The sequence below is a fragment of the Phyllostomus discolor genome, chromosome 6 (genome assembly GCF_004126475.2).
Source record: "Phyllostomus discolor isolate MPI-MPIP mPhyDis1 chromosome 6, mPhyDis1.pri.v3, whole genome shotgun sequence".
NCBI classification, from domain to species: domain Eukaryota; kingdom Metazoa; phylum Chordata; class Mammalia; order Chiroptera; family Phyllostomidae; genus Phyllostomus; species Phyllostomus discolor.
Window position 1 is genome coordinate 48,524,337 of NC_040908.2, and position 22,459 is coordinate 48,546,795.

General features: G+C 40.7%; 1 protein-coding gene across 1 annotated transcript; it reads left to right on the plus strand.

Moving 5' to 3' along the window:
* Positions 1 to 5,804: 5,804 nt before the first annotated feature.
* On the plus strand, positions 5,805 to 19,368 carry LOC118501435. Its single transcript, XM_036029960.1, has 3 exons — positions 5,805 to 6,513; positions 17,995 to 18,137; positions 19,348 to 19,368. Exon 1 carries the CDS (start codon positions 5,805 to 5,807, stop codon positions 6,498 to 6,500), a length of 696 nt encoding a protein of 231 aa, XP_035885853.1. The 3' UTR covers positions 6,501 to 6,513; positions 17,995 to 18,137; positions 19,348 to 19,368.
* Positions 19,369 to 22,459: the final 3,091 nt, after the last annotated feature.

Below are 22,459 nucleotides of genomic sequence, written 5' to 3' on the forward strand. Positions count from 1 at the left end.
TATGAAAAATGAGATCTACAGGAACAAAGTCTTAAGGAAAAAAAGAAACCTGATAGATTCATGTATTTGTTTGAGCATTTAACATTTGAACTTTGGAAAAAATGAACCATATGCTGATAGAAAATTAGGTAAATAAAAGAAACAATCTTAGTTTATCATTTGGCTCAAAGAGTAATTATATTTACCTAGTTATAATGATAAAAAAAAGTACCTCCTGATTTAACTAAATATTGAGACAAAACCTCAACTTTGTCTCAATATGGAAGAAGTAGGAGAAAGTAAAAGAATTGAATCTTGACCTTAATTTATCAATTCTCAATTTGTAAAAATAGGTCAGTTCAATAAATAATATCTAAATCATTAAAGCCAAGAAGTAGTTATATAAAGTTTACTTTTTAGAAAAACAGAGATAAATACTAGAAGAAAAAGTTAAAAGAGTTGAAAGTAGTTGCTTCCAAGGAGAGAAACAGGACAAAAGAGGAATGAAAATGTCTCCATGTCTCACATTTTTGGTAAATTTTTAAGAACTGCTTTATGTTTTTCAATTGCATGTATTACTACTTAGATTTTAAAGTAAATTTTTAAGAAGACAATTGAATGGCTAATTAAACTAGAAGGTTTTACTTCTCCTTATATACTGTTCAAATACTCCAAGTCATTTCCTCTTAACTCAGCAAGAGAGCTTTGTACTCAACACCCCAATAACAAAGAAAACTCTTCTTTCAATCATCTATTCAGTGTTTTGATCAAGTGTTCTATCTTCTGTTTATATTCTCTTTCTATGCTAATCACTTTTTAGGGAAAAAACCTTCTATTGAGGATGTTCTCTACGTACTGATATGAAAAAAATCTCTATGATACACTGTCACATGGAAAAAGCAATGGAAGAAAACTGCAAAAACAGCCAAGAAGGGGAAAATATAAATCCATTTTGGCTCAGATATATGTAAAATATCTCTAGAAGGATAAACAATAAACCAGTAATAATAATTACCCAGGACTGTCAAATTAGACCAATTTGAGGAGATGAGGAACAGAAGGAAGAGGAAGATTTTCCATTGTATACTTTTTTCCTTCTTCATCCTTAACACTGTGAAATTATTATCCACTCAAATTTTTTTTTAATTTTAAGTCATATTTCTTCATCATAGTACAAATTTAAAATATTATTTTCAAAACCTTGAGAAATAATGAAAATAAACAATAACCCCAAATCTCATCTCTGCAGAGATAACTACTTTATTTATTTTAATTTTTTTATCCTCACCCAAGGAAATTTTTTTCATTGCTTTCAGAGAGAAAGGAAGGAAGAGAGAGAGAGAGAACCAATGATGTGAGAGAGAAACATTGATTGGCTTCCTTCTTATACAGGCCCTCACTGGGGATTGAACCCACAACCTGAGTTTGTGTCCTAATGGGGAATCAAACTCACAGCCCTTCAGTCTATGGGCCAATGCTCCAACCAACCAAGCCACACAGCCAGGGCAAGAGAACTACTTTTAACATTTTGCTATACCTACAGTATAATCATATCACGCATATTGAACTTGCACTCTTACATGTCAATTTGAGGACCTAGCTGCCAGTCTTTTAATCCTCACAACAATAAACCTATTAACCTATATTAAGATTATAAAGGCTCATATAAACTAGAAAGCAGTAAGCCTTGTAGGTAAGCGGGGACATTAAAAACCATTCATCTGTAGGATTTGAGGATTATATCAAAAGCAGAATGGTTTCAATGCCTAGATATGTGACTATAGCCTTTTTTTCTTCTTTCAATGTAGCTCAAGGGTTTTTTTTTTAAATCAACAAATACTTGCTTATTCATTATTTCTCAATTTATTTTATTTTTAGTGTTTTCTATGTCTTATTTTAAAACAAGGCATATGTTTTCATTTCAAAGGGAAAAAGTTTCCATTAGTTTTTGTATGTTTTTTCTTTTTTTTTTAGATTTTATTTATTTATTTTTAGAAAGGGAAGGGAGGGAGAAAAAAAGAGAGAGAGAAACATCAATGTGTGGTTGCTGGGGGCCGTGGCGTGCAACCCAGGCATGTGCCCTGACTGGGAATCAAACCTGCGATACTTTGGTTTGCAGCCCGAGCTCAATCCACCGAGCTACGCCAGCCAGGGCCTGTTTTTTTTTTTTTTCTCTTTAGAAAGGTTAGGAAGATTATTGTTTTTCTTTATTTGTTTTTGTTTTTGTCATTTTATTTAATTGTTGTTCAAGTACAGTTTTCTGCCTTTTACTCTCCTTCCAGCCCACCCTCCCAGCCCTCCACACCTCCCTCCCGTTTCCAACACCCCCTTGTTTTTGTCCACGTGTCCTTTATACCTGTTCCTGTAAACCCTTCCCCTTTTCCCCTGAAATTCCCTCCCCTCGCCCCTCTGGTCATTGTCAGCCTGTTCTCTATTTCAGTGTCTTTGGTTGTATTTTGCTTGTCTGTTTGTTTTGTTGTTTAGGTTCCTGTTAAAGGTGAGATCACATGGTATTTGTCTTTCACCACCTGGCTCATTTCACTTGACCTAATGCTTTCCAGTTCCAGGTTTTTAAAGTTTACTATGCAGAAGAATTTCCCTCAAAGTGTCAAGGCTGAATATTAGATCAAGTATAATCTTTACTTCAGAGTCTCTTTATACTTCTTTTAATCAAAATGGAAAAATATTCATACTTTTAAAGAATTTATTCTTTTTACCTTAATATTGTATTATGACCATCTTTTGATTTTTGTCAGCTTTTTTCTACAACATGATTTGTAAAGGCTGCATAAGTTTACATTGTATTACTAAATGGATTAATATATAAACATAAGATGAATTATTATAGCATATATTCTAGGATTTAATTTATTGTATCAGTTTTACCATTTTTCTATCTAGGAACATTGTTTTCAAAGTTTCATTCATCATAAATAACATTAAAACAAACATCCCAGTAATTAACCCTACGCACATATAAATTATTATTTCCTTAGAATAAATTCCTAGAAGTGAAATTGTTGGGTAAAAATGTATCTAACTATTCAAGAATTTTAATGAGTATGGGCAAAATGCCCTCCAAAGACTTAATTAACTATTAATGAGGAAGTAAATCTAAGGAGAAAGTACTTAGAGGATGCTTTACTGATTCAATGTGAGTCTTCAGATACTCCAGTGAATCCCTGATTCTCAAATTGCAAAATTTTGTACATGTAACATGGCAAAGTCACAAAAGAGGGCAACGAACTTTGATATCAAAACAACTTCAAGAAAAATGTAGAGGTTTCAGAGAAAAAAGAAAAAGAGCTCTTTTAGCAATGACATGTCACTGAGAGATGACAGACCCAAGTTCTCAAAGCCTTCCAACTTAATGCCATTAAAAAATCATAGCATTTAATGTTAACATTTATAATAGTCAAAATTATTAAAGCATTTTGTCATCACATCCCTTTCGTGGAGAAGAAAATGCCATAATAGTCTCTGCTGGTGCTAACATTTCAATGAAGAAAACTGAAAGATTTAATGCAACCTATAAGCCTCCCACTCCCGGAAACTGTACATTCAACACTACTAATGCCATTCCAAATTTGGCATCTGAAAAGGTAGTTGTGGGTAAAAGCATGCTTACATATGCTGGGAAAAAACAATCTTTAAAAACTGATGATTCAAACAGTATACTTCTTAAATTTTTCTGTATTTTTCAAAATGTCTTTAATAAAAAAGTTATTACCATAAAATAAGAAAGCTCAAAACATATTAAGAAACAGAAGTGTCCATATTGCATTCAAAAACTATTTTGAGATCAGATACAGCACAGTATACAATTCTAAAAATCATAATGGACAAAACATAACATTTTACAAAAAAGAGCAATCCCCCACAAATTCTTGAAACTATTCTAGTCTCATAAATAAGTACTAAATAAGTTTTCTTGGCCATCACAAAACGTTCCCAGAGGCAAGAAGAAAAGAATTGCTACATTTTGTAGCATCTTCTCCTACCCCCCTCCATAAAATACACTTGAAGTTCGAATAAGAATTCACTAAGAATCCCGACAAGCAAGGACAGCAAAACACTACCAAAGTTCTGTAAGCTTTTGCAAAAAATATATTTACAGAAAAGATAAATTAAGGGTGTTTTATTGATTTTACAAGAGAATTCACAGCAGCATTGGCAATTTTAAAGGATGCTTTTAAGGTACCTACACTTTTCCTAATTACTGAATTATACAGTGGCATTTCTATTTTCCAACCCCCTAAAAAGAACAATTACAGTATTCTACAGTCTCCAATACACCTCATTTTAAAAATCCATAATTTTCTGATCCTCAGAAAGTGGCACACTAAATTCCAGCACCTTTTTCTCAGAGCAGCAATCTCTTTTACTAATCCTCACTGGGATAAGAAATAGGCACTCTTTTGAGAAAGAGGAAGATCGAAATAAACATCTGAGCTGATGTCCCACTTATTTATACATTCACTGGTTCTTTCTTGTATGTGCCCTGACTTGGGATAGAACTTTCGACCTTGGCATACCCAGATGATGCTCTAACCAATTGAGCTACAGGGCCAGGACCAAAGGCACTGCTTTTTTATTTAAACCAACCCACGGAAACTTGGGAAAGGGCAAAGCTGGCTGAATCAACGTCACCAGAACTTGGACCTGGAAACCAGCGCCAAGAAGCATAGCAACACTAAAACGTTCTATTCTGCAAAATGTCTACCATTCTCTCCACTCCCATCAACTCAAAAAAAAAAAAAAAAAAGCCACAAAAACTGGGAGAGCACAGTACAGTGCTGGTACGGGGTTGTCAGAGCAATTCACTTAAACTCTAAGCGTCTGTTCAGCCTGCTCCAGCGAAAGGACCCAGGCCACAGGGGTGAAAAGAAAAAGTCATTGCTACCACAAAGGGCCCGCCAGGCTGAAACGTGAGCAGGGTGTTGAGTATGCAGCTCAGTTTCCTGGTGCCTTTTGGAACACGCAAATCTCTGCACTGAACTTGGGACAGTCCCCAGTCTGCAGGCCCAGCAGGGCTCCAAAGAATGGCCCATTTTCCCTCTGCAATCCAGCGGGATGGGGCGGGGGCGGGGGCGCACTAGCTGTTCACACCACTCCAAAATCCGGAACCTGGGTATGCGGTTGTGAAAACAAGCCTAAGTAAAAGGGGTGTGGGGGGGGGGGGGGAGACTACGGAGAACCCTCAAAACTGATGACTCAAGGCACTATGCATGGTTTCTTTCTCTTATTTTTCTGTACTTTGAGAAATTCCTTTGATGGAAAACCTATTACTCTTAAAATAATAACCCTCAAAACGTGTTTAGGAAAGAAACGTGTCAATGTTGCAGTCACAAATGACTACTGTGACATCGTAAGTTATTTTTGGATGAGACACAGCATACTACGCAATTCTACAATGTTCTTTTTTTTTAAAGCAATCTTTTTTTTCCTCTTTTTCTTTTAAAGATTTTATTTATTTTAGTTTTAGAGAGGAAAGGGAGGGAGGGGGAGAGAGAGAGAGAGAGAGAGAGAGGGAGAGAGAGAGAGAGAGAGGGAGAGAGAGAGAGAGAGAGAGAGAGAAACATCAATGTGCGGTTGCTGGGGGTTATGGCCTGCAACCCAGGAATGTACCCTGGCTGGGAATCGATCCTGAGACACTTTGGTTCCCAGGCCACGCTCAATCCACTGAGCTACGCCAGCCAGGGCTTAAAGCAATCTTTAAGAGCTCGTGTTCGTCGGAGCTATTTCACTGACTTAGAAGAGAACACCAGGCCATTTGATGACCCTTCATTACCCCCACGCCACGTCCCGATACCCCTGCAGCATAAATGACCGTTGACTCATCATGGTTTCCCAAGACCTGCCCGCACCGCGCCGCGTCCACCGAGCCTGTTCAGACCCGAGAAGTGCTGCTAGCACTGCGAAGCCGAGCAACAAGTGCCTGTCAGGCGTTAAACTGCGATTCGCTGACCAGCTGGCGCTTCGGCACACACAGCTTGCTTAGTGCTAAAGACCGGGGAGAGATAATCACGAGGGGCGGGGGTAGTGATGTGGACTTGAACCCCGAGATGCAACGATGCCCAGGCGCGGACCCTGCGGCCCCGACCGCCCTGCCTGCCGACCCACTGCCAATTGCCCCTGAGCACCGGCGGGGCAGGAAGCGCTCACCGTCTCAGCAGGTCAGTAGCCGGCGCCACCGCGGGCGTCCTGGAGACGGAGCTGGGCGACGCGGCCGCGTCTGCCACCGGGGTTGTGGCCCCGCCAGGAACGCGGTTCCCGGGCATCGCCAGCGGCCCGCGCACCGCTCAAGCGCGACTCCCAGCACTCCGCAGACGTCGCCTCTCCGCCCCGAGGAGCCAGGCGTTGCTCCTCCCGCCCTGCCCACTCCCGCGGGCGGTCCAGCGGCGTGGAGCGCGGGAAACCGGAGGCGGGGCGGGAGCGGTTCCGCGGCACAGGAAGCGGCAGGCTCCGCGGTCTTCGCCCGCCAGGGTGAGCAGCCCTGGGTGCCCTGTCGCCAGGCTTGAAAACCTCTTTAAGGTGGGTGAGGACGGGGGCGGGGAAGCACACTTTGCAAGTAAAGATCTTGAGAGGGTCTAGAATATTCGGTACGGTTCTGATTTTTCGGGACCTCTCTCTTTTTTTCCTTTTAATACAAATATTCTTTGTGGCTGATAAAAAACAAGTAACGGGGAGCCCACATACGGCACATTCCGATATCAAAAGTTTCTACATTTTGCAATCTGGGTGGAGGGTTGGGGCGGAGTGGGGTTGTGGGGAAGTAGATTTCAGCCAGGGGAGAACTAAAAGGCTTGTTACCCTGGAAATCTGGTTACCATGATTCACAGTAGAGAACAGTACAGATGTCATTTTTTAAAAAATAGATTGTATTGATTATGCTATTGCAGTTGATCCAATTTTCTCCCTTTGCCCCCCCTCTGCCTAGTACCCCCATTCCCTCCAGCAATCCCCTCCACCCTTATTTCATGTCCATGGGTCATGCATACAAGTTCTTTGGCTTCTCCATTTCCTATACTATTCTTAACATCCCCCTGTCTATTTTGTACCTACCAATTATGCTTCTTAATCTCTGTACCTTTTCCCCCATTCTCCTTTTTCCCCCTCACAGCTGATAACCCTCCACATGATCTCCGTATCTACTATTCTGTTCCTGTTCTACTTGTTTCCTTAGTTTGTGTTTTTTTGGTTCAGTTTTTGACAGTTGTGAATTTGTTGCCATTTAATGTTCCTAGTTTTGATCTTCTTTTTCTTAAATAAGTCCCTTTAACATTTTATGTAATAATGGCTGGGTGATGATGAACTCCTTTAGCTTTACCTTGTCTGGGAAGCACTTTATCTGCCCTTTGATTCTAAATGTAGCTTTGCTGGATAAAGTATGGTAATGTAGGTTGTAGGTCCTTGCTTTTCATCACTTTGAATACTTTTTGCCCATCTCTTCTTGCCAATCTCTTCTTGCCTGCAAAGTTTCTTTTGAGAAATCAGCTAGAAGTTTTATGGGAACGTTTTTGCAGGTAACTCTGCTTTTCTCTTGTTGCTTTTAAGATTCTATCTTTAACCTTTCACATTTTAATTAAGATCTGTCTTGGTGTGGGCCTCTTTGCATCCAGCTTGTTTGGGACTCTCTGTGCTTCCTGGACTTGTATGTTTCCTTCACCAAATAGGGGAAATTTTCTTTCATTGTATTTTCAAATAAGTTTTCAATTTCTAGCACTTCCTCTTCTCCTTCTGGCACCCCTATGAATTGTAAGTTGGTACATTTGGAGAGGTCCCAGAAGCACCTTATACTATCCTTGTTTTTTTTTATTCTTTTTTCTTTTTGCTGTTCTGGTTGAATGCTTATTTCTTCCTTATGTTCCAAATCATTCATTTGAATCCCAGCTTCATCCCCTCCACTGTTGGTTCTCTGTAGATTTTTCTTTATTTCACTTAGTGTAACCTTCATTTCTTCCTGGATCTTTTTTATTTTGTTGCTGTACTGAATGAGTTCTTTGAACATCCTGATCACCAGTGTTTCATTTAGTTGTTTTTCTGGAGGTTTGTTCTGTTCTTTCATTTGGGCCACATTTCTTTTGTCTCCTCAATGGGCAGCCTCCCTGTGTTTGTTTCTGTGTATTAGGTAGAGCTGCTTTGACTCCATGTTTTAGTAGCATGGCCTATTGTAGAAAAGCTACCTGTAAATTGTGTGGGGTGGAGCCTTAGGTATTAGCCAGGGCAGAGCAACCCACTTCACTGCTTTGTGGCTCTGTGTGGGGGGAGGACTGTGAGAGGAGCAATGTCACTGCCTGGCTTCTGCAGGTTTGCCTCACACTCATCCCATGTAACAGGCACCCTTTCAGCTGTTGCCCGGGTATTAAATCCCAGAGGGGATGGGTCTGCCTGTGTTTTCCTGAAAATTCAACAGTTTCTTCCACTGCCCTAACCCCCACTGTTTTTTACAGCCAGAAGTTATGGTAATTTATCTTCCTGGCATTGGAATCCTGGACTGTGTGGCCTGGCCTGGGGCTTAGATCACTCACTCTAGCCTGCAAAGGTTCTTTTGAGAAATCTCTCCTGATTTTTATCCAGAACATGTGAATGTGGGACCACCTGTTCCCCGCTGCTGCCTCTCTATGCCACACTGTCTGTCTCTGCCCCTCCAACCCATCTGCATTAATGTGATTTCTTTAAATCCTTGGTTATCAGACTTCCATACAGCTCCATTTTCAGATGGGATTCTGGGTATTATTTGTTTGGGGGGCTAGCTGTAATTCTTTCTGTGGTTGCAGGAGGAGGTGAAGCATGTTTATCTATACCTCCATCTTGACCAGAAGTCTCATTTTTATATTTTGCTTAAAGACAAGATAATACATGTGACATAGTTACAATTTTCATAGCATAAAAAAATACATAATATGCAATGAAAACAAAGTCTTCGTCATCTACTGCCCCAGTTTTCTTTCCTTTTAGGCTACTACTGTTAACTAATTTCTTGCATATCCTTTCTGAGACCATATATATACACGAAACTAGTCCATTGAGAATAATTACTTATCTTTTACCCACATTGTCTTTTGGCTTAATTAATTGTATTTTTTTACAATGAATTATTTTTTGTTTTCATATAGTCACATGAATTGATTTTTATTTGTTTCTAGAATTCTCTTTTTTAAATCTTAGAAAGGCTGTCACTACTCCCAATTTTCTCCCATGTTTGCTGCTAGTATTGTTGATACTATCTACATGATTAATCTATATGCCAATAACCTACAATAAAATAATATGTTATAATAAAGAAATGAGGGCAAAGGATATATATAGGCAGGTCTCAAAAAAGGTACACAAATGACAAATAAGCATATGAAAAGATGTTCAGTGTCAGTAGCCATCAAGTAAATGAAAATCAAGACTACACTAGATACTGTGATATATCCACTAGAATGGCTAGAATCAAAAAGACAGATAATAACAAGTATTGGTGTCTTAATCCCTTCAGGTGGCTACAGCAAACATGTCAAAATCGTGATGGCTTAACTATAAATATTTATTTCTCACAGTTCTGGAGGCTGGGAAGTTCAAGATTAAGCCATTGGGCTGATTCAATGCCTGATGCTGATCTGCTTCCTGGTTCAAAAATGGCTGTCTTTTCCTCATATGGTGGGATGGTTGAGGAAGTTCTCTGGGTTCTCTCTTCTTTTATTATTATACTTTATTGATTATGCTATTATAGTTGTCCTGAATTTCCCCTTTTCTCCTTCTACCCAGCACCCCCACTCCCTCAGGCAATCTCCAAACTATTGTTCATGTTCATGGGTCATGTGTATAAGTTCTTTGGCTACTCCATTTCTTTCACTGTACTGTATATCCCCAGGGCTATTCTGTAACTACCTATTTTTCCTTTTTAATACCCTAATGTCTTCACTCATTCCCCCATACTGCCTTCCCTTCTGGCAATCATCAAAACACTCCCCATATCCGTGATTCTCCCTCTGTTCTTCTTGTTTGCTTATTTTATTTTTTAATTCAATTGTTGATGGATATGTATTTATTGCCATTTTAGTGTTTATAGTTTTGATCTTCTTTCTCTTAAACAAGTCCCTTTAACATTGCATATAATAATGATTTGGTGATGATGAACTCCTTTAGTTTTTTCTTGTCTGGGAAGCTCTTTATCTGCCCTTCAATTCTAAATAATAGCTTTGCTGTGTAGAACAATCTTTGCTGTAGATCCCTACTCTTCATGACTTTGAATATTTCTTGCCAATCCCTTCTAGCCTGCAAAGTTTCTTTTGAGAAATCAGCTGACAGTCTTATGGGAACTCCCTGTAGGTAACTAACTACTTTTATCTTGCTGCTTTTAAGATTTTCTATCTTTAACCATTGGGATTTTAAGTATGATATGTCTTAGAGTGGGGCTCTTTGCATCCATCTTGTTTGGGACTCTCTACACTTCCTGGACTCACATGTCTATTTCCTTCATCAAATTAGGGAAGTTTTCTTTCATTATATTTTCAAATAAGTTTCCAATTTCTTGCTGTTTCTCTTCTTCTTCTGGTACTTCTATGATGGGAATGTTGGACCTCTTGAAGTTGTGCCAAAGGCTGCTTATACTATCTTCATTTTTTCCATTCTCTTTTCTTCTTCTTGTTCTGTTTGGTTGGGTTTTTTCATCCTTATGTTCCAAATCGTTGATTTGATTCTGGGCTTCATCTACTCTACTCTTGTTTCCCTCTAAATTGTTCTTTATTTCAATTAGTCTATTCTTCACTTCTGGATTTTTTTATGCAGTTGAGGTCCTCACTAAGTTCCTTGAGCATCCTTATAACTCATGTTTTGAACTCTGCATCTGATAGATTGCTTATCTCCATTTCATTTAGCTCTTTTTCTGGAGTTTTGATCTGTTTTTTCATTTGGGCAATTTTTCTTTGTCTCCTCATTTTGACAGCCTCCCTGTGTTTGTTTCTATGTATTAGTTAGAGATGCTTTCACTCTGTGTCTAATGTTGTATGTGTCCTGCAGGGTCCAGTGGCGCAACCTCCCCTATCACTCAAGCTGGGTACTTGAGGTGTGCCCTTTGTGTGGGCTGAGTACACCCAGGTTCTTGTATTTGAGCCTTGATTGTTATTGTCAAGTCAATGGGAGGGATTTACCTAGGACCGTGAGCTAAAAGGACTGGCTGTTACCATTGACCACCAACATCTGCCCTCCAGGAGGGACAGCTGAGCAGGAACAGGGTGGTGGTGCTCCAGTGTGGTCTGTAGTTGTCCACCGGGTGCTCATGCTCTGGGTTTTTCCTGGTGGTGCAGGCCAAGCTCAGCCCCCACCTATGTTTTGCCAGTGGTGACCCTGCCTGAACTATAAAGCCATCTGAGATGGTTGCTACTTGTATTAGACTTGGAAATTCCCAGGCAAAACCATGCTGTCAATCTAGACTGGCTGCCGCTAGTGCCGGGCCTGGAGCTCACTGACGCCAGCTGTTGCTTGTCTGAGAGGATTAAGGAAGTTGTTAAGCATGAGCCAAGACCAGCCATTCATATGGAAAAGTAGCTTTGGTGGGCCTGTAATTTGGGTGGGGTAAAGTCTCTGGAGATCTCTGAGACAGGTCAAACAGTGTTACCTGGATTGATGAATCCTCAGAGATGGCACCAGCTTGCTGGCTCTGTGGGGGTAGGGCTTAGAAATGGGACTATGGCTTCTGCTTGCCTTGATGCCAGACATTTCAGTTCCTCCCTATGTACCACTGGTGTCTTTCAAGCTGCTACCCCAGTGTTGGAGTTCAGAGGGAATGCGTCTGAGTAGGTGAGTCCATGTGTGTGTTCTTTAAGAAGAACTGCTTGGGGCTTCAGCAGTTTCTTCCACCAACTGAATCTGAACTGGTTTTTGCAGCCAGAAGTTGTGGGGACTTATGTTCCTGGCACTGGAACCCTTGACTGGGGGGCCTGGTGTGAGACTGGGACTCCTTGGTCCCAAGATATCCCTCCCAGATTTTTATCCACCACGTGTGGGTAAGAGACCAGCCTACCAGTCTGGATGGATGTGGTTTCTTTAATTCCTTAGTTGTCAAACTTCCATTCAACTTGGAATTCTGACAGTTCTGGGTGATTTTTCTATATTTTAGTTGTAATTTTGATGTCGTTGTGTGAAGAGGCAAGCCATGTCTGCCACCATCGTGACCAGAAGTCTGGAGTCTCTTTTAAAGGGCACTAATCTCACTAATGAGGGCTCTGCCTTTATGATCTAATCACCTCCCAGAGGTCCCACCCCCAAATATAATCACATTGTGGATTAGGTTTCAACATATGAATTTTAGTCTGTAGCAATTGGCAAGTGTTATAAACTGAATTGTGTCTTCCCAAATTCATGTATTGAAGCCCTACCCTCAATGTGACTGTATTTAGAGAAAGAGCTTTTAGAGAGGTAATGAGGTGAAATGAGGTCATAAGGGTGGCACCCTAATCTAACTGGTGTCCTTATAAAACGAGGCACCATGGATATGCACACACATAGAAAAGGTTATGTAAGAGCACAGTGAGAATGTGACCATCTGCAAGCTAAGGAGAGTAACCTCAGAAGAAACCAAACCTGCTGACATATTGAGCTGGGACTTCCACCCCTTACAACTGTGAGAAAATAAACTTCTGTTGTTTAAACCACCCGTCTGTTTGGCAGTACTAGCAAACCAATGCAGCAAGAATATGGAGAAAATCGCCCTGGCTCCTGCCTGATGTGTCTCTGTAGTTGGAGTGTTGTCCAATAATGGAAAGGTCACTGGTTCAACTCCTAGTCAGAATACCTGCCCAGGTTGCAGGCTTGACTTCCAGTTGGGGCTTGTGCTGAGGAGGCAGCCAATCGATTTGTTTCTCTCTTGCAACAATGTCTGTCTCTCTCTCTCTCCTTTCTTTCTCTTTCCCCGCCTTCTCCTCTCTTCCTCAAATGAAAGCCCTCGCTGGCATGGCTCAGTGGATTTCATTCTCATGAAAGCCCTGGCTGGCATGGTTCAGTGGATTGAGCACCGGCTGGTGAACCAAAGGGTCGCCAGTTCGATTCCCAGTTAGGGCACATGCCTGGGTTGCAGGCCAGGTCAGGTCCCCAGTGGGGGGCGGGGGCACATGAGAAGCGGAAGCAACTGCACATTGATGTTTCTCTCCCTCTCTTTCTCCTTATCTTCCCTCTGTTTAAAATAAATAAATACAATCTTCTTTTTAAAAATTAGAATGAAATAAACCTTTTAAAAAGAAGAAGAATATGGAGAATTTGAAACCCTCAGACACTGCTGATGAGAATGTATAGTGTGGCCACTTTGGAAGACAATCTGGTAGTTCCTCAAATAATTAAACATAGAGTAACCCTATGATCCCAGCAATTCTACTCCTACGTATATAGCCCCAAGCATATGTCCACAGAAAAACTTGTACATGCATATTTATAGCAATGTTATTGATGATAGACAACAAATTGAAACAACCCACATGCCTATCAACTGATAGGTGGATAACAAAATGTGATGTATCCATATAATGGAATATTATTTGGCAATAAAAAAGTATGAAGGACTAACACATGCTACAATGGATGGAACATTAAAGACACTATGCTAAGGAAAGGAGCCAGTCACTAAGGACCACATTGTATGGTTCTATTTATATGAAATGTCCAAAATAGGGAAATCCATAGAAACTATAAAATATTAGTGGTTGCCTAGGGGTGAGGGTGAGATGGAAGGATTGGGGGGGGATAAAGGCTAGGAATACAGGGCTTCTTTTGGGGGTGGTGAAATGTTCTTTTTTTTTTAAATGTTCTTAAGTGTATTGTAATGATGGTTGCACAGCTCTGTGAATATACTAAAATTTATTGAATTGTACACTTTCAATAGATGCATTGTATGGTATGTGAATTATATCTCAGTAAAGGTGTTAAAACAAAATTAATATCCAGATTTAACTGGACAAGAAGTCAAAGTATATATCCAAATATTTCATATGTGAAGAAACTCAGAAAAGTAAATCTTGGGGAAACGTTTAGACTTGCTGCAAGGCTAAGTGAAAATTACAAAGGAGAATATTGGCAGAGCTAAGAAAAATGGCTAACATCATAAGTTAATAAAATAATTCATTGGGACAACTGTCTTAAAATATTAAGGCAAAATACAAGATCTATGAAATTATTTGTATGTCTCCCATGGTCTGTATTTGGGAATATATTCCCTCAAAATAATCCAACTAAGAAAAATCAATTTTTGTTAAATGTTTATAGTAGCACTATTCATAATACAAAACAAAACAAATCTGGAAATAACTCAAATACCTGATAATTCGAAGGGTGTTTGTTAAAGTAGCAAGTATGGACTGCATTAATAAATGGAAAAGTACATACAAAATAATAAGAAAAGTAGAATTCAAATTAGTTTGTAAATCCTGATGGGCACACATCAATAAATGTACATCGTTAAGTATAATGAGGAGAAAATTTAGTATTAAATGGTACCAGGATTTCTCTTAGAGAAAAAAGAAAAAGCTGTCATTGTTTGGGAAAATACCCTGACAAGCTGTTTCAGATATGAGATGAGACTCTGAAAACCTGCGTATAAGCAAAAGCTCTAGCAACACAAGAAAAGCTGCTCTGTGTGAAAATGTGGGAGGAATTTCTGTCTGCCCCTGAGAGAGAGGTGAGAAGAGGTGGGCCGAGCAAGGAACAGATGGGAGAGAGGAGTCAAGAGGAGGAGTTGCATAGAGTGAAGAGCTAGTGGGAAGTCTTGGGTGATAGGCTGGGGAAATGGACTTTTTAAAGAACAGGAGTTTCTAATAGATAAGTTTTAAGTTTTTTTCTCAAATATTAAAATATCAGTAAAACTTGGTGTGAATGAGTTTTAGAAAAACTGAGGAAAAGGCTGAATTTGAGGCCATTGGAACAGTGAAAAGACCACCCATGGATGCAGGGGCTCAGGGTCTGAGAGGACAGAGGAAATGGTAATCTTAGGAAGGGCTCCAAACGTCCAAACAGGGTGTTCAGGACAATCTTACTTAGATTACAAAGGCAAGGGGGGCTGTAGCTGACATTTGTCTTACATAAAGATAAGAAGATAATGTAAAGTAAATGTAGGTGTTTTAAGTTTATGAGAGGCTTAAATGTATGAATTTTTCAAAATTCTCATTTGTTCTAACAATACTGATACCCCATCCAATGACTGACTGAATGGATCCTGGCTAGGCCCCTGCCAAGGCAAAATTCAGTGGAAGTGGTGTTCAGATACATACATCCTCAATAATGGCTGGGGGAAATGGAACTGAATATGTAAGATGGAAAAATTTATAGCCATTCTCTTATAGCAGTAGAGCTGGAAGGAATATAGTTAGGCTGTCCAAATAAGAAAAATTGTTCTAGCCTTGGCTGGCTGGTTCAGTCGACTGGAGCATTGTCCTATACACCGGAAGATTATAGGTTCTATTCCCTGCCAGGGCACATACCTAGGTTTCAGGTTCAATACTGGTCAGGGAGTATACAGGAGGCAACCAATAGATGTCTGTCTCTCTGTCTCTCTCACTCTCTCTCTCATCAATAAACATATCCTTGGGTGAGGAAAAAGAGAGGGAGGGAGAGAGAGAGAAGGATAGAAAGAAAGAGCAAGAGAAAGAAACAGAGAGAAAGATTATTCTATGTTGAAGTGTTGTTAGAGCAAAAATAAGAAATGAAATATTCAAGAAAGCTGGTCTGTGAGAAAAGTTCAAAAGAATCACTATGTAAATGATGCTCAGTGACCACATTGAAGTTCTTAATTCCCCAGCTGCAAAACTCATGACTTCCACTGACTTAGCCAGAGGAGGGTCACTAACCAGCTCTATTTTACAGGTGGCAGGTCGGAGGCACAAGGTCTAGAAGTGATCTTCCCAAGGTTATGGAACAAGCCAGAGGATGAGCTGAAAATAGAACTGCACCTCACACTCCCGTGCAGGCCATATGATAACTTGTGTACTGTCAGCGAAGAGTTGAGGAATGAATGTCCTGGAGAGATTAGCATAGTTTTATGGCTAAAGGAGTCTTGCTCAACCATTGCTAAGGCTACTTGACAACAACAAATGACCTATCTAATCCTATAAACAGCAATATCCTGAGCACTTAAGCAAAAGTTTCAGAAAAAATTCCTCTTTGACAATTGTCATGCAGCCACCATTTCTGACACACTTAAACTACAGAGATCGTCATCTTCGACTGTCCATTCTAAAGACAAAACTTCCAATATCAGCAAGCTTACAGGATCTTGCAGAAGTATCTAAACATTTCAAAAGTGTAGGGTTTTTTGGAGACTTGGGCCCTCAGCAATAACTCTCTAAGTTTCCTTACTGAATTAAAGAACTAGAAAGTAGAATGGAATAGTCACGTAGTTAGAGCTCCAGGGCTTAGACACTAAATTTACATGTGTCTCTAAGTGCCCGGGCCATGGAGGGATTGCTCAGCTAGCTGCTATGTTATATCTGAGCTGCTGTGTTCATATTTTTAGGAAAACAACAAGAGCTAGTACCACCATTAAGTGACAGTTCTCTAGGGTAGATTCTTACCTTGCACTGATCTAGTCAACAGAAAACTAAAAATTCATGTTTTCAGGAATGCTGCTGATCCCATTCCCACTTTCAAGAAAGGGTTCTTTGTGACAATCGCTGTGTAAAGTGGGCCAGCTTTCCTCCAGCCCCCACAGGGAACACCGCAAACAGTCACAGACTGTGGACTTCTTGGCTGCGGAGTTCCTCCCCTTCACGAGAGAGGCTGCACAAGTACTGCTTCCGCTCACTCCTCAGACGTGCCTTTTTGTTATGAACAAAAACAGTAAATTAAAATGTGTGGAAAGTGATAGATCCAGTAATTATTCCTCAGCAAGCTCCCACCCAACCGATATGAGTGGTGGAAGCCAGGCCCCTTTCATAATATAACATCATATCTAACAGTATCTTACAGGGGCCACATAAAAAGAGGAACAATGGTACTGTCTGGCAAAAATGTACATCAAAAGTATCTACCAGTGAAATCAGGATTATTAGAAATGTTACCTTTTACAGGTAATCTTTTCTTTCTATATTAATAATCCAATTATTGTGAGGCAAAGGAATAACCCAAACATCCAAGTTTGCATAAAATGTTTGCTCCTTTAGACTCTGTTAGCATATATATTTTGTCTGCTGCCATTTTTTCCCTTTAAGCAGCACAGTGACATAGATTAGGACTTCCTAGGTTAAAGACACATAAATGTACAGGCTAAATACATTGGTGGTGGAAAGTGGATTCAGCTTTATTCAGAATGCTTTTTGAGTATTCTTGGCCATTATGCTGTCTAAATTCTGGCAATACACAGGATTTGTCTCTGCTTACCAAAACAGACAGGCTATGTTTCACACAGAGGGTAAAAAGAAATTTGAAAAATTCCATAGGGTCAACAGTGTATCTGGGTTGCCCCTTGGCTCACTTCCGCCCTTTCTTCTCAATTTGACTCATGTTCTGTTTTGCAGTTCTGCTTCATTTTGAACCTTGGTTTAGCAACTTCTGTATTCACAGTTCCAACATATGGACTATTTTAATTGATACAGGTATTTGTCCATCCATCTATTCACCAACGCTTTTGCCTTGATAAGGGATATCAGTACCCCCTACCCTTAATGAGGCTGCAGTAGAATAAAGGAGATAGTAACAGTGACAAACACAATGTAAGAATTTGTGAAATAAGTGCTAGAGGTAAGCTTTGGGGTCAGAAAGACTTAAGTTCAAATCCAGCTCTGCCTTTTCCTGAGTGACTTTGGTCAAATTATTGAACCTGTTTTGAGTTTCACTTTCACCATCTAGAAGAATGAGTGCTGTACTTATCTTTCAAGATGGCCCTCAAGGGTCCTATATTCATGCCCTTATATAATCCTCTTAAATGTGGACTAGACCTATTGACTTGCTTCTAACAAACAGAATATGCAAAAAGTGATGGGATGTTACTTTCACAATTAGGATTCAAAAGACTGACTTACTGGATTTTCTCTACTGCCTTCTCGGTTTACATGCTGTAATGATACCAGCTGCCATGTCAGGAAGCCCCACGTGGCAGAGAATGGAATGGGGCCTCCAGCCAACAGCCAGTGATGAACTGAATCCTGCTAGCACCGTGTGAGTCAGCCTGGAAGCAGACCCCTTCCCAGGTGAGGTTTGCAGTGACCGTAGCCCCATCTGATATCTTGATTGCAGTCTGTGAAGCAGGGAACCCAGCTAGGCCAGCCCAGACTCAAAATCCACAGAAACTATGAGATAGTAAATGTGGTTTAAAGTTTTGGGAAGAATTTATCACATAGCAACAGATAAATGATACAATAAGATAACATGTTCCTTGCAGAATTATTGTGAAGATCAGAAAATACCGTATGCTAAGTGAAATAAGCCAGTCAGTGAAAGACAAATACCATATGATCTCACCTATAAGTGGAACCTGATCAACAAAACAAACAAGCAAGCAAAATATAACCAGAGACACTGAATTTAAGAACAAACTGACAGTAACCAGAGGGGAGGTGGGAGGGGATAATGGGGGAAAAGGGGAAAGGGTTTTCAGGAACAACTATAAAGGACACATGGACAAAGACAAAGAAGGATAGGATCAAGGGTGGGGAATGGGGATGGCTTGGCAGGGGGAGTAGTGGGGGCGGGAAATGGAGACAACTATATCTGAACAACAACAAAAAATAATTTTAAAAAGTACATTTATGAGAATTAGAATAATGAGGAGGAGGAGGGTGACAATAGGGGATCCCAGCTAAGCTTATATTAAGATTCAGAACCTGAGAGAAATGCTACAATTGTGAAGAAGACATTTTTAGTGTTTGAGCCCCTGAGGGGTACAGAAGAGAGGAAGGTACGGAGAGCAGCATACTGTGTTTCTCATTCAGGCCCAGATTCTGTCTCCAATAGAAAGGAGTTTATGAACAAAACTAAAGTAGCAGGGTTGTGAGTCAATGAAGGCAAATAATGTCTGGGGGCCTTGGTGATAAAGTTTAACAAAGAACTGGGGAGAGGATTGTTCTTGTACTTCTCAAATTGGAGCCTGGAGACAGCTATAAAATGAGAACTGGGGGCCAGCGCAGTCGTTCGACTCAACGATTTCCCTCCGTGGACATGCAGAGAGCTACACCGTTGGCAGAGAGGAAGGGTTCTCACAGATGACACTGGCCACAGTGTAGGTGACAAGGCCCTGCCGCTTCTGCTGAGATTGGCACATACCTATTTTTGGGTTTGTGGTTGATGAATAATAAGGGAAGATTATGGGGGAGGCACAGAAGCACACTTCATTCCAGGCAGCTCCTGAGAAGGATAACTGAGGACCTACCTCAACATCAGCCAATGACATTTTGCATATAGGTGTCATAAAGGATGTGCAGACTTCTGACAGGCAAAGAAAGGTAAGTGGACATTCTAAACTGAGGGGACAGCACAAGCAAAGATGCAGAGCTGTGAACGTAAAAGGGAAACTTTTAGAGAAAAGAAAGTAGCCTTGTGTGACTCAAGAAAGGAGTGCAAGCTAGGTAACATTTTTCAACTCTGATTCTGATTTAGTCCCTAGAGCAGGGATTCTCAGGCATCTTGGTGTCAGTTTCCCTTTACACTCTTTTTTTTTAGTTTTTTTTTAAATAAATTACTTTATTGTTGTTCAATTACTCCCTTTATACTCAAAATTTTGATGACTTCAAAGAGCTTTTGTGGATAGTGTCTCTTGAATATTTGTACTATTAGAAATTAAAATGGATAAATTTTTAAAAATACTTAGCTTGACATCATCCCAAATAATAAATATGTTAACATAAATAGCACATTTTTATGAAAATTAACTGTATTTTACAAAACAACAAAAATAAGCATTCTCTTTTTTGAAAATCTTTTTTTGATGTCTGGCTTAATAGAAGACAGCGGGGCTTTTTTACATGTTTCTGTGTCAGTCTGTTGCGGTACCACACACCACACTGCCTCTGAAAACCGCACTGCACGCTTGTGAGAGAATGAGAGTGCCGAAGGGAAATCATGTTTTCATGTTATGGAAATGGTTTTGATCTTCCAGATCCCCTGAGAGGGTTTCGGAGACCTGTAGAGTTCCCTGGATCACACTTCAAAAATCACTGCCCTGGAGCAAGTGGAGTAGATATCACCAAGAGAAAAAGCCAGAATTTACAAATGTAGTAATAATGATGATAATAGTAATAATAACTTCAATACCTGACATATATCGTATGCTTATTATGTGCTATTCTAAGCACTTGTGAAAATCTAAGAATTATACTTTCCAGATGAGGACACTAAGGACAAAGAAGTTAAGTAATTTGCCCAAGTTTACATAGACAGTAAATGGTGGGGAAGCTGGGCTACGAACTCAGGCAGCCCTACTCTGGAGCCTGTGCTGACCACGTACAGCCTGCCTCTCTCAGGGACAAAGGCCTGCAGTGTAAATGACAAAGGGTTGAGTCATCCCACTCACCCACCCCTTCTCTCCTCTCCCTGCCATTTTAGATTTCAATGCTCTTTTCTCTTTCCCTGCCTGTTTAGAGAACTCATGTTTCTTTTCATTCCGCAGTAAGTCCTTGTCCATTACCCGTTGTTCATTATTCCTACCACTCCACAGAAACTGCTCTCTCCAAAGGCACCAGCGACATAATTTTCAGATGTAGCGGCCATGTTTCAGCCCTCATCCTCCTTGCCCTTTGAGATGTGGCAGATTATTGACTTTTTTAAAAAATTAAGATTCTCTCCTCTATTCGTTATTCTGACACTAGACACTTACTTCTATTTCTTTTACCACTTACTCATTTCTTTTCAGAAAACCCTTTGTGAGGTCCTCTTCCTTGTCCTGTCCCTTAAATATCTTTATTTCTCAGTGTTTGGTCCTAGTCCTTCTTTCTTTTCATTCTGTAACTTCTCCAACTGCCACATCATTCACCTTCATAGCTTTAAATACTAACTATCTACACTTGACACCAAAGACATTATGTACTGCCCAGCCCCCTGTCATACTGTTACAGGGTGCAGCCAAGAGGGGGGACGCCAAATAGGCATTTGAAATGGGGTCCAGAACTCAAGGTGTCCAGGAGATTTTAAGGTGTTTTCACCCCTTCCCCCACAGGTGTGAGTTTGGGGAAGGGGCACACAGAGCAAGAACATGCAGGGCAGCTTTGCAGCTAATCCATGGCATGGTCATTTAACATATCTATAGCCTTTGGCTGGTCACTTAGAAATGTTAAATAGCTATGGCCATGCTCAAGGCCAGGGGGATGGAAAGGGACCCCCCCCCCAAGATGTGACTGGGGTGCAGGTCCCCTGAGTTACAGTGCCTGCGTGGGAGCTCGGAGAAGATTGGCTCCATGACATGGGGTCACACCTGCCCAGACCCACGATGGCGACCAGAAAAGCTGGAGAAGACAGCAGATTGAGGGCAAGTGTGCCCAAGTGTAGGAAGAGTAGGAAATGGGGCTGCAGAAGAAGATTGGCACGGGGATTTAAACCCAGACATGGCAGCCATTGAGGAGAGAACCACACGGCTTTGGCAGAGTGGGGACTCCCCCTTCCCACAGCTTTGTAGGGAGGGAGAAGCATGCGGTTTTGGCTGAGTGGGGACTCCCGTGGCCCTGGGAGAGAGGACCACGTTCCTTTGCCAGAGTGGGGACCCCCACAGCTTTAGAAGTGGGAACCACCACCTGGTTTTAGTAGAGATCCCGGTGACTCAGCTGAGGGTGCCAGGAACCCAGGGAGGTCTCCCAGTCGAGAGGGATTACTAACTGGGAATAACCAGAGGACTGCCTGAGTCATGGACTTCTATTTCCTTTCCTGAGATACGGTACTCTGGACAAGGCAAAGGGGGAAGGAAGGAAGGACTGTGTCTGTTTGTGGGTGTTTTAAAGGACTTTAGGATTTTTGATAAAGACATTAGGTCACTAATTTAAGTTTGTATAGCATTAAATAAACATTTCCTTTACTTTTCACAAATCTCTGGCATTGAGAGACGTCTTTCCTCTGGTGGCTGACATAACGGACCTGGGGGCTTCTTTCAATAATAGTATATTGTTCCAGGCCCCCCTTGTTTGTTCTGTAACAATACCATCGTGCTCCATGAGCCAGATACTCGGAAGTCATTCCAGACTGCCACCTCACTCTACAATGGGCCTCATGGTTCTGCTGGATCTACCTCTGAAACATTTCTGAAATGTTCCTGACCCTGGCTCAGACCCTGCTCTTCTCCCACCTGGATTATTATGCTGGCCTCATTAGTAGTTTGCTTTCTTTTGGTTCTGGCTGCTGAGAGTTCATCCACAACAGCCAGAACTGCTATTCTGCACTTACCTGACTTTAAGTGCCAGCATTACAGCACATCCTATACAGAGTAGGCCAATAGCAGGTTTATAGTTGTGAGTATACAAGACACAGAGTTTATTCTTGTATTATTATTTATTAAGTATTATATCCATACAAACAACTATAACCCCACTTT

Coding starts and splice junctions, on each gene's coding strand:
- LOC118501435 (XM_036029960.1), top strand. CDS start 5,805: ATGACCGTTGACTCATCATGGTTTCCCAAGACCTGCCCGCACCGCGCC.